Genomic DNA, 12,634 nt, shown 5'->3' on the forward strand with positions numbered 1-12,634 from the left:
GTGAACGACTTCGATACCTCCGGTAGTTCCGAAGGTGACCGGTAAATCAATGATTCCTTCGGTCATGACCTTTTCTCCCATGAACCAAAACAGAGGTGTCTGGGTCGGGACGGGACGGAGCCCCCCGAGCTTCATGCGCTCTAGGGTGGTCTTAAAGATTATATCAGCTGCGCTGCCGTTATCAATAAGAACTCTTTTCACCAGGTTGTTGGCTACTTGGGCTTTAAGGACAATAGCGTCATTATGCGGGTGCACAACTCACTTGGCCTCTTCATTGGTGAACTGTATCGTCTCGTGCGGTACGGACGGAGGTTCCTCATAGGTGAGGTTAACCTGCCCGGCAAGGCCTTTTTGAGAGGCAGCCCTGAGAAGCTTTTTTCTTTGCCGGGCTGAATCCCCATCTTGCAACCCACCCAGTATGGTGGTGACGACGTGGAGTTGCGCATCGGCCGTAGCCGCGACCGCGGTGCGGTCGGTGTTAGTGTTGGTTCCTCCACCCTTCTCAAGCTGTGGCCTGTTGTTGGCGGGGACCACAACACCTATCATGCGAAGGACAAACTCTTTGAGTTCGCCCTTTTGGATTAATGTCTCAATTTGCCTCTTAAGATGGAAGCATTGAGCGGTCGTGTGACCGTAATCCCGGTGGAACTCACAATAATGGGACCGGTCGCGAGATGCGGGGTCACCTTTCATTGGAGTTGGAGCGGTGAACTTGTCACGCGCCACATCGTAGATTTGCTCTACCGGGGCGTTCAAAGGTGTGTAATGTGAGTAGTCTCTTAAGTTGCTCGCAAGACGCGGCTTTTGAGATGTAGGGGGTCGGTTCTTGGAAGCTTGACCTCCCTTGTTCACTCTTTTGCGGGGGTTGCCTGGCTCGTTGCCGGACTCATCCCGACGGCGGGAGCTTTGGTTGTTGCTCCTGCGGCCGTCGAGGTAATCTTCTACCCCCATGAAGGTTTTGGCTCGGTTCATTAACTCGGCCATCGTGGAAAGGACTCTACCGATGATGGACTTTAGGAAGTCCCCAGTGCGCAAGCCCTTAATGATGGCTGTAATTGCGTCACTGTCGTCAAAGCGGTCAACCTTGTTCGATTATGCAGTGAATCCGGTGAGATATTGTCTCAAGGACTCGTTATTCTCTTGCCTGATTGACCATAAGTACATCTTGGTCTTCTTTTGGACCATCGACGTAGCAAATCGTGCTAGGAACATGTCCTTCAGGTCTTTGAACGATTGGACGCTCCCTGGTCTTAAATTCTTAAACCACTCAAAACCGAGTCCGGTGAGGGTAAGACTAAAAGCCTGGCATACAGCCCCAGGTGAGACGCCCTGCATCGTCATCCAAGTTTTGTAATGTTGGATGTGATATGTGGGATCGGTTTTCCCATTGTAGGAAGGGAGATTCGGGAGTTTGAAGTTTCCCGTGCACACCTCAGCAAGGATTTGGGCAGTGAAGGGCAAGGAATGTTCTTCTACGACCCCGTATGTGTCACCGGCCAAGCCGCCTTGACGTAGATCACGTACTTCATTGCGAAGGTTGTGGATCATGGTGACGACATCGAGGCCAGTGTTGGGAGTCACTCCTTGTTCATGTATGCTATGCTTTGCACTAGACGTGACATCTGTTTCGCCGTTGGCGTAGTTAGCCGTTTCCAATCCAACCCTGGACCCGAGCACTGGATTGCTGTTAAGCACTGGATTGCGCTCTAAGCATATTGAGAGGAAATACCATTTGATTCGAGAGATCGTGCAGCGCGGAGACGTGGAAGTGAAGAAGATCTCAACGGTGAACAACCTGGCAGATCCATTCACTAAGGCCCTAGCGAACAAGGTCTTCGACCAACATCGAGATGGATTAGGCATGAAGGACTACACACATCTTCTCTGAGTCAAGTGGGAGTGTGTTGCCAATGGTGCCCACAAGAAGAGTAGTAGTCTCCATTTATGTACATTTGATGTAATATAGTCTCACAAAGACTCTTGCTTGTAAGTGCTTATTCATTAATAAAAGTTGAAAGGTTCATTCATTCTTCCTTGTCTATTTGAAGCTTTATGATAAAACATTAGTCTTTAATCCATAAACAAACTTAACAACTTACGAAGAGACAAATGTAGATTTGCATGAACAAACTCTTCGTAGTTTGCTTAAAACGATATATTCGCAATCTAAGGGTCAAATGACTATTGACCTCAGTACGATTGTTAGGAGAATCTATGATGTCTGGTTATGGGGCATTGAGAGTTGGAGACTCTATAGTTCTTCTAGGTATCTTCCGAAGGTACTGAATTGACCAGTGCACTTCTAGAGACAAAATAAGAACAAACCATTTAACCTCTTATGTCTCGAAGTCACTACGTATGAATTGCATCGTGCTTACCTTAATCCTGAAATGAGACATGCCATTTCACTGCTTACGTATTCTCATTTGAGAAAGTCAGTGTTCGGACTCACTATGTGATTCTGAACATGACCTATTGGTGAAGTACTAAGTTGTGAAGATGTCATGAGTAACTTTGTGAAGTTCTCATAGATATGGAATTCATGTACAAGATTGCTGAAACGCAATGTATATCACCTCATGCTTTGTTCCTTGGAATGTGACTAAATGAACTGGCCAGTGTCCAAATTGAGTCTTGACTTTTTTGGATGAAACAATGTGACTTGTTAGCTCCTCGTCAATACATTGTTTCTAACTTATTCACAAGCGACAAAGGAGTTGAGGAAATAACAGCTAGAAGGGTAAAATGGTAATTTTGTAAATCCTGACTAGCTGATGATATTCATGAAGGGTAAACATAGATAATATTCAGTGGATCCGCTCATCATAATTTGGTTGAATTCTTGAGTAGAAAATAAATTCATTTGAACCGAGAGATTTTCAGTGTCTGCTCTTTAGTGGAGTCAATTGACATTAAGCTAAACTTTGAAAATGTTTGTGAACTTTTGAGTCCAAGTATTTAGCTCAAGCTTTGTTCATTTGGATCCATGAGGTCACTGTCACAAATCATATCGAGTAGGAATAGTTAAACTAGAAGCTAAGTCAAAACAAGAACGAGACAAGTTTTACGAAAATTGTCAAAAGGGTATTTTTGTCTTTTTGGACATAAGATGAAATGAATGTCAATAAATTTTTTGACAACGTCATTTGATGACTCAATAACACTCGGCAATGACATGATCATTGGGCCTTGTGGATTAATTTCATTTCATAAGAATTTTATTGAAAATTCTTAATGGGCCTTTTTCATGTTGTCATGAACAAATGGAAAAACTTCTAGAAGCCCTTTCTAGAAGATTTTGGGCGCCCACTACCCAAAGGAAAAGAGAGAATATTTTGTGCATAAATGTATGAAGATATTTGCCAAAAGAAAAGAGGAAACAAATTTCCTCAAAGTGGGTCAAGGGAGAAGCAAATAAAAGAGGAAACAAATCCAAGGCTATGCATGGAACCTCTTGGCCACCCAAATGAAAGAGGAAATAAGGCTATATTGCTCATGAATATGTGATATTCTATAGAAGAGGAAATTACCTTATTGAAGGTAAAGCCTCTCCTATAAATAGGAGCCTTATTCTTCACATTTCATTCATCCCAAGTTTTAGAGATTTGAGAGCTTCACTCTCTAGCTTGGCCACCCCTCTCTCCTTCTCTCTCTAAGTTCTTTTCGTTTTTGTTTTGTCACCTAGGTCATCATTTGACCTAGCAAGTTTAGCTCTTCGACTTTGAGACTTGTTCTTTGAGTCGTAGTGTTTAAAAGTGCCCACACACTAATTCCTAATTTTCTCGAGTGATTATAGTGATAGAAACTTTCGTGGTTGCTCGAGTTGGCGAGGAAAGAAGAGAGACGTGTTGCGAGGGAGACGAATTTTTTCAACCTTCCGAAGGCTCATCAACGTTCAAGCTTCTAAAAAGGTTAGTAAATTATTTATGCTCATAATAGTTTTTATTTACATGTGCTTGCTCTTTGTCTAGGTTAGTAAAATTGTTTTACTTGTCAAAGAAAATTTTTAAAATTCTGCCGCTTACCGAAGCGTTAAACTTTTTCTTAAACCCTAGATCAATTCCAACAAATGGTATCAGAGCTATGGTTAAGGATATGCATGTACATGTATTTAAAATTATGAGCTTGAAAATCGTTTTCGAAAGTTTACTAATTATGAGCTTGTACTCGTTTTCGAGGGAGCATCGTACGTCGAAGACAAAGTGGGATGCCTCTTCGGAGGTGCTCGCTACGCTACTCTCGGAAAGGAGTCCTCGCCCGAGTCTTCTCCCGCCTCTCGACCACTCGCGCTCAAGCCGTGGCCAACACGTTGGTCGGAGGACGAGGTCATGATTACATAGCACGAGAGTGCTCGCGGGTCGAGTCATCTGCACAAGGTTAATCAAGGGTTAGAAAACACATGATACGAAAAAGGTGAAAGATAAAGAAATATAGCGAGTTTAAAACTATGCTCTATACCGCCCCCGTCCTCAGGCGAGTCAGGCTCTTTAGCCTCGTTCTTAACCCCCATCGTCGAGGATGTTTTGGGCTCCGAGGTCGGGCTCAGAGGAGCGCTGGCCTTTTCTGAGGACGCGAGAGAGCACTCGATTCAGAGGACATTCCTTCCCTGCTATAAAATCTTGGGGAATCAAAAACCCTATCCACAAGCTCCTTATTCATAAGCTCGGGATGCACTGAGGACGGTGGAAAAATTTGGAAATCGCAATCGCGAAGACAGGTCGATCCCAACCGATTTCTAGAACATGATACCGATCGGTATCACGGAAGAAATAAAAACTAAACCCAAAAGGGAGATTGACCTCCTCCGGACTATCCAGGGATCATATCCTTAGGTTTGGTCTCGACCGGCCACCCATTTCCTATGATATCACGTAATAAGCTATAATTCCTAGCATAATATGCATAAGGCCGAGAAGCCTCACAAGGCAACTCTTGCCACATCTTCACGAAATATGAATAAAGAACATGCATTGTGGATAGAAAATACATAAAGAAGGCATAAACGACTTACCTAGAAGATTTGAAGGTGGAAGAGCTGAAAAAACCAAGTCTTCACCCGAAAAAAGAGAAACGTCGCTGAGAAAATCGGAGATAACTAAAAATACGAAACCAGAGGGAATTTAAAATGAACGCCAAAAACCCGAAATAGAACCTTATATACTTTGTTAATGAACGGCTCAGATGAAGCGTACAAAGGAAGCTTCATGAATCTAACGGCAGACACAGACAATCGCTTCGTTTTAAATGAAACTAACATATATAAAACGACGCCGTAAGCACAACATAAGCCCGGAAAAGAATAAAGCATAGAAAAATAAAATTCCTTCTCGGCCAGCACCGAGGAGATAAAATAGTGAAAATACGTAAAGTTTAATTGAATGAAGATTAAACTGTATAGTTCCTTACCAGTTTTGCTAACTACTAAGATACTGGAAGGTTGCTGTTACTCACATAATCTGAAAGGGCCGAGAAGGCTGCACGGAATCCCGAGAACCGTTGGTGTCCAGCACCGAGTTTGGGTCAAATAGGCCCGAGAACTCATGAAAGATAAGGAACGACTCGTTCATAAGTCAAGAACGGTCTCTACCGAGCAAAACTTCGAAGAGAAGTCAAGGTGATGGGTCAAAGACTAGTCAAAACAACACAAACACGTGTACATAATCAAAATAAGATGAAACACTCACCTCAACGATTACTACCAAGAAAAACATGAAGCGAAACCACCCACTACGCACACGAACTCGGAGTAGTTGTATGATAACTATCAAGAACGTGAGACTTATCACCCCAACGTACTCGACTCAAGATGCATATAAATAGAAGAAGAGCTCAAAGGAACGGAAACTTCACTTTTTTTAGCACACAAGCCATAGTTTTCATCTTTTGAAACCGTCATTTACTTTCTTCGTTTTACGAGTATGTAGATTGGAAAAGTCTTGCCTAAACACTTGGAATCCTCGAGACTGTGTTCTCGGTACCTAGTGTCTTTCGTGAGATATTGTTGTACTAATTTTTCAGGTCAACATGACCAAAACTTCTTCTCTCACCCTGTCCCTCGGAATTCATGATTCCAATCAAATAAACATGACACGATCTGAATCTCTAAATCAGAGTCGTTGTGAGATAACGAGTGTGCCCTCACTTTCTTCTTATTCCATCCGGAGATTACGTTTTGGAAGATTACGGTATCATCTCTAGAGATCCAAACGACGAGAGTTCTGTCGTCGTTCCCAAAGATTAAAAGCTTGAAGATCGATTCATTGGAGCTAAGAACTGGATCAAAGATTTTGGTAAAAATATTCTAAACTAATAATTCTTGATCAAATCACACTATTTATCTTTGAATTAAATGTTGATTTCTCTAAAAGATTATCTTAAAAAAAAAGTGGATCGAATCTCTAATTCTAATATAAAAATATACTGGAGGAGGTCGTGTGGCATATAGACAACTATAAGGTTTTATTTCAATTTTTATTGGGAGCGTCTGAGAGTGTGGCATATCGATTTAAGTTTTTATTTATTTTATTTTTTTGAACAAGGATGTTTGGTGCACGCGTAGATGGGGAAAATGGGTATGGGTCCCCCTCATTTTTGTTTTACATTTTTTTTGCTACTTTTATTTTTTTTTCCTATCCTTTTTTCCTTTCTGAATTTATAAATCTGCCCACTCACCTCCCTTTTTTGCGTATATAGCACCCCCTAATTTACATTTATGGTTAGATCCCTGGATGCACAACACATCAATTATACAAGCGAGCAGCGGAGCCAGACATGTTTAGTGTAAAAAATTATTAGTGTAAAAAAATGCTAAAATATGGGAAACAAAGTATTAAAAAAAAATTGCTTAAATTCTTAGTGTAAAAATTATAATTTTTAAAAGTTCGGGTGCATTCACCCCTTCTAGGCTCCAGGTGGCTCTACGTTTGCATGCGAGATATATATTTAAAGTTGAAGAGAAAATAGAGAACTACAAATATAAATCGTACTTCAATTATTTTTTAGACCTAATTAACACTAAAATTTAGCACAAGAGTGGAAATATGTCATCTACTTATATATAACATATTGCTCAGATACGTAATCGATGTGTGACATTCTAATGTACCGTCTTCACATCCATGATAGGAATTTGGAGCATGAAGTGTATGAAAATGAACATTGGTCAAACAAATATAATTATTTAACCACGCTTCTATACCTATTAAAGATGTGGGTCTAACTCAAAAATATAAATATCACACACTAACAATGCAATGTGAGACATTCTAATCATTCTCTATAACATTTACATCTGTTACATTCAACTTATTAAGTCCAAAAGAGGGACAACGAAAGAGCAAAATTAGCGGTGGATTTGAGTAATATGATAGGAATAAAATGTAAAAAATTAACTTTTTATAATTTTTGCAAATCTATATATCACTCTTCACACGGATACCTCAAACAATTCAAAATTATGTAAAACCCTGTCTATAGTTTTAAAACTAAACTGACCATATTACTCTCGTTCCCTCGGTGTATATCTTTTAAGGCGGTTTCTACAATATTGTAGTTTTTTTTGGTACGAGATCGGTATTGAATCATTAGTGCAATTTAGAACATTAACTATAAAATGGACGACCCCGATTATAGTAAGAGAATGACTTAATTCTATTATATTTGCATTAGATGAAAAATAGAGTATTATGGTATACGAAAAATCTGTTTGTATTAATGACTATTTGCAGAATTTCTGAAGGAGAGAAAAAGAAAAAGAAAAGAGAAGGATATGGTATAGTCACAATTTAGTGCTTCGACTCATTAATTAATGAAAAAAAATAAAAAGCAAAGAAAGATAGTGATAACGAGCATATACACTATTTTGGGAGTCTGATTTTGACAAATGCATTCACATTCACATTCACATTCACTGCCCAATCAATCAAACACTCTCAAATTGAGTAGCTTCACTTTCAGATTCAGATTTAGATTCAAAAATCCAATCACAAAGGCAGTTCATCTCTGTCTGAAATGTCGAGGCGATCTGGGAACTGCGTGAGATGTTGCCTCGTCATCTTCGCGGTGGTCTCGGCTCTCGCGGTCTGCGGGCCCGCACTGTACTGGAGGTTCAGGAAGAGCGTCAAGCTCGGAGATTCCCATAATTCATGTCCGCTTTGCGTCTGCGATTGTCCTCCTCCCTTGTCCCTCCTCAAGATCGCTCCGGGTACGTTTCGCTTCGCTCTGAATCTTCTCTCTGGATTTCGTGTTGTTAGCTTTTTATTTATATTGTTTGGTGTCTGATTTTGAGCTGAATTAAGTGAGAATAGGATTCCGAAATTTTTTTATTCGACGGATTTGTTTGTGGATGATTCTTTTTTTTTTTTTTTTGTAAAGAAACAGGTTGTTTGTGGATGATTCTTAATCTCTGAAAATGCCTTTTTCGGAATTTCAGAGCTGATTTCATTTGGAATAAGACGCCGATTTTCGGACTGCTAGTCTTAGGTTTTGAGTGATCATTTCGGAGGATCTTCAACTGATAATGTTACTATTTCTTCTTAAAATAGTTTACTCTCTTGTTTAAAAACTTGCTTTGTATTATTCTTATGTTTAACAATTTTGTTTTGCAACTAAGCGGTTATATACTTACAGAGTTGTTCCTTTGATAATACGTGAAACGTAAAGATTCATAAGTTTAGAGGCAGTTATGACTAATTAGGAATGAATTAGCAACGTTATGATCTATCTGAGACAAGATTTGTTCAATCAATCAGATGAAGATTTCATTTTGTGAAGCTTATTAAATAACTTTCAATTTTCAGGGGTTTGGAAGGAAATATGAGTTTGCAATATGTCATATTCAAAAAAGTGATTTCATATTTAGTTCATGCTTATGGTCATTTAAGGACTAAAATTACTGTGTAGGATACAAAATCTGCAGTTGATGTCTCTTTAATGATTTTTCAACACCATTTGCTTATCATTTTTTGGTTCCTATTGTTTTGCAGGTTTGGCGAATCTCTCAATCACAGGTTAGTTTTCTTAACTTGCTTACATGTATATGTCGAATTTACTTTTCTACAAAACTTGCTTACATGTATATGTCGAATTTACTTTTCTACGAAACTAAGGCTGATTCTAGATTTTGTGTTCCGTATTTTTTTCGCAATAAAATAAAAACTAGTTATTCTCTGATAGGATATTACTAATATGGGGTATTCTAATAATAATTAATACCTAGATAAATCGGGGGTTGGATATAGACAACCAAAAAGTCATATTTGCTCATAAACAAAAAGGGATATTGTGAAAGAAACATGAGAAAATTGTGTGAGTAAAGAGAAAGGGGAAGAAAGTCATTTGGAGAGGGAAAGCAATGACCTATCATAATCCTGAAAATCTATCTTTTGTTTTCGTTTATCCCATTTAATAGAACCTACTCTTGCCTTGGCTTAAGAACCATCGAACATGAAATAATACTACGAAAATGAGAAACTTCAGAAAATATACATGTAAAAGAAAGTATGCAAACATTTTCATCAGTAAGAAGCATGGACAGAGCCCTTCAAAAAAAAAAAAAAAAAAAAAGAAGCATGGACAGAAATTGTCACCGATACTATTTAGGATAATATAAAAAATAATAATAAAATTTCCGCTGTTTCTTTAAAAAAAAAAAAAAAAAAATTTCCATTTGCAATTAAGCATATTAATTACTAGAATGAGCATGCAAAAATCTAGCTTTTGTATATCATACCTCAATTATGCGTGTATTTTATATACCTCATTGCACATTATTCTAAAATTCGGAATCATATATCATATTTGAACTTCTTTTCATCGGTAAGTGTATTCACATGACCTACGGATAGACTTTTTGTAATTCAAAATGAAATATGGCAGGAGTTAATAAAAGAAAATCCACAAATTGAAATGTGGTTAAACTCACAGATCCTAATAAAAAAAATATATATTTATTTCATTTATATCATTTATCTTGAATAACAGTCCAACCAAATGCTAATAAAGTCCTCTTCACACATATATGCTTCTCCTTTGAAAATAAGGACCCATCAAGCGGATTTGTATAAACTTGTTCACCAACCTCCTAAATTGGGTTACCCTACTTAAATTTAATCCCCTCTTGGAATAATGATTATAAAATTGATATACAGATTGCGGAAGCAATGACCCGGATCTGAAGCAAGAGCTGGAGAAGCAATTTGTGGACCTTCTGAGCGAAGAGCTGAAGCTTCAAGAGTCGGTTGCGGAGGAGCACAACCGACACATGAATGGGACTTTCTCCGAAGCGAAACGGATCGCAACTCAGTACCAGAAGGAAGCCGAGAAATGCAACGCTGCCACCGAGACCTGCGAGGGAGCCCGGGAGCGCGCCGAAGCGTTGCTCATCAGGGAGAGAAAGGTAACTTCCGCCTGGGAAAAACGCGCTCGTCAATTGGGTTGGGAAGGAGTTAAATAAATAAATAAAGAGAGTTTCTTAGGCACTTCACGTTATTTTCATAGCAACATCTATTTTATATACAAGAAAACCAAGCCAATTGCCTGGTATATCACCCTCTCTCTCTCTCTCTCTCTCTCTCTCTCTCTCTCTCATGTATGCTAAGATTTCACTATCACTGCGAATTACTTGAATAATCTTGTGGAATTCTCTAAATATCATATGATAAATATTTTTTGGTCACTACTATTTCTACTAAAACCTTTTTTTATTATTATTATTATTTTTTTTTAAACGTCTTATTTGTGGAGCTATCTTCATTCCTGACCGTGCTCGACTGATTTTATTAGAATCACTCGGTTTTTTGGTTGAGGTACATAACGAACGACCCGTGGGATATGATTATGATTTTTTCAAAAGTCAAACAGTTTGAATCTTATCGTCGTAGAAAACATACTACGAGCACATCTTACCGTATTGCTTAAAAGTTTGGGGACACAACGAAAAGAATGAGAGATTTACGCGTTTTGTCACTGCCATGAAAGTCAATGACATTTATGGAAGAGAGCTTAAGCAACAATGTACTTTGTGACATTCAATCATTCATTCTTCATTCAAGGGGGACTAATACAACAATGTAGTTTGTGACATTCAATCATTCATTCTTCATTCAAGATGACTTAAAATACAATGTGTCATTTCACAATTACTAATAGATCTCTCATCTTTGGCAATCTTGACCTACCGATCTCGTTGCATGTGTGGCTGTCGATTGCTAGCTGTATCGCCAGTGATAGAGAAAGAATCAAGGGAAACAAGGACATAATCTTCATTGTGAAGGTTGAACAAATATTGATAGGAGATTTTCCTCAACATTTTCGATAACATGGTTAATTGGTCAAGCTTAGGTGTACATGTGTGATATGTCACAAGGCTATATAACGTAAAGGTCTCGTGTAAATAAGAAGATATGATAAGCGTTCGACACTTTGACCTTAGGAACTTTAATTTTTTTTTTTTTAAATGATATAATAGTTTGACAAAGTAAAAAATGGAGACGCTAGTTTGGCCTTCAATTTTTTTTATTTTTTATTTTTGGTAGTGTCCGAATTATTTATCAAGTTATTGGGCAAGGCATGAGCAAGGTTCGAAATACCGTTTTCGTTGCCGTTTCGAGCCTCTTGATTCACAGAAAATATGTTCAACACTTAAAGTCACACTACAAATCTATTGAAGAAGGGAATAACAAGTGTTAAAGTTACACCACAACATTGCAACCTATCATCAAATAAAGATGTTCCACACACATTGCTAAAATTAAAAAATGAAATACATCAATAGAATCCTGATGGACGGCCCGGTTGGATAAAACTTGGTTGATTTTCTTGAAGCTTGCAATATTGGCACCATGTAAAATGCCCTTTGTACAATTGTTGGAAGTTTTGAACATGCTTTATCGGAATTGGCTTGATCATACCCCACGTCAGCACGTATGAGTAGATATCCTGGTACACATGCTATAATATGCTCGGCAGCGAATCGATCTACGCGTACACCAAAAGTATGACGTGTACTTCCTTGCAGATTAACCTATGGTTGTGGTACTCCTATTGGATTAGGATAATGGTAAGAAGGACAAGTATACAAATCGTCACTCTGTGTGTTTGATGTAGTGAATGACATAGTGTTGAACTGAAACATCAAGTGATCGACTTTGTAGTCACTACCAAAGGACATATACGATCCCATTCCTGGTTGTGTTTCACCGCCGTAGTCACTGTCAGAGGACATGTAGTGCATCATTCCTCGACGTGCCTCGTGACCTTCATCTTATGTGGCTTGATAATCTCGTTCCATAATCCAAAGATCGTAAGGTTGACCTCCACCACTAGCACTACCAATGTAGTAACTAGCATCAAAACCACCACCTCCTCCATCGTCACCACCATCGGGACCACATCCATCATTTGGTGAACCATGCGAAGTCTGACCAATGTCTTCAATCAATACTTGTTCTACATCAATGCCTTTGTTTCGAGCTCATAAGGCGACACATGGGTCGGGGTTCTAGTTTTTGTCATGAAGGTGAGCTGGTCGGATTCATTGAAGGAGTTCATCATCGTCCACATTGTCGCCCATAACCTCCAGTGACCTTTGGAATACATCCAAAAGATCTTTCATGCCAGTGATGTCGTTTTCGAT

General features: G+C 38.9%; 1 protein-coding gene across 1 annotated transcript; it reads left to right on the top strand.

The window, feature by feature from the left end:
* The first annotated feature begins 7,824 nt into the window (after positions 1-7,824).
* On the top strand, positions 7,825-10,678 carry LOC149397653 (uncharacterized). Its single transcript, XM_089615679.1, has 3 exons — positions 7,825-8,203; positions 8,985-9,008; positions 10,149-10,678. The coding sequence occupies exons 1-3, from the start codon at positions 8,011-8,013 to the stop codon at positions 10,451-10,453; spliced, it is 522 nt and encodes a 173-aa protein (XP_089471805.1). The 5' UTR covers positions 7,825-8,010; the 3' UTR covers positions 10,454-10,678.
* Positions 10,679-12,634: the final 1,956 nt, after the last annotated feature.

Source organism: Urtica dioica, chromosome 5 (assembly GCF_054948205.1).
Source record: "Urtica dioica subsp. dioica isolate 48M chromosome 5, U.dioica_male_clone48M_v1_H2, whole genome shotgun sequence".
Classification (NCBI taxonomy): domain Eukaryota; kingdom Viridiplantae; phylum Streptophyta; class Magnoliopsida; order Rosales; family Urticaceae; genus Urtica; species Urtica dioica.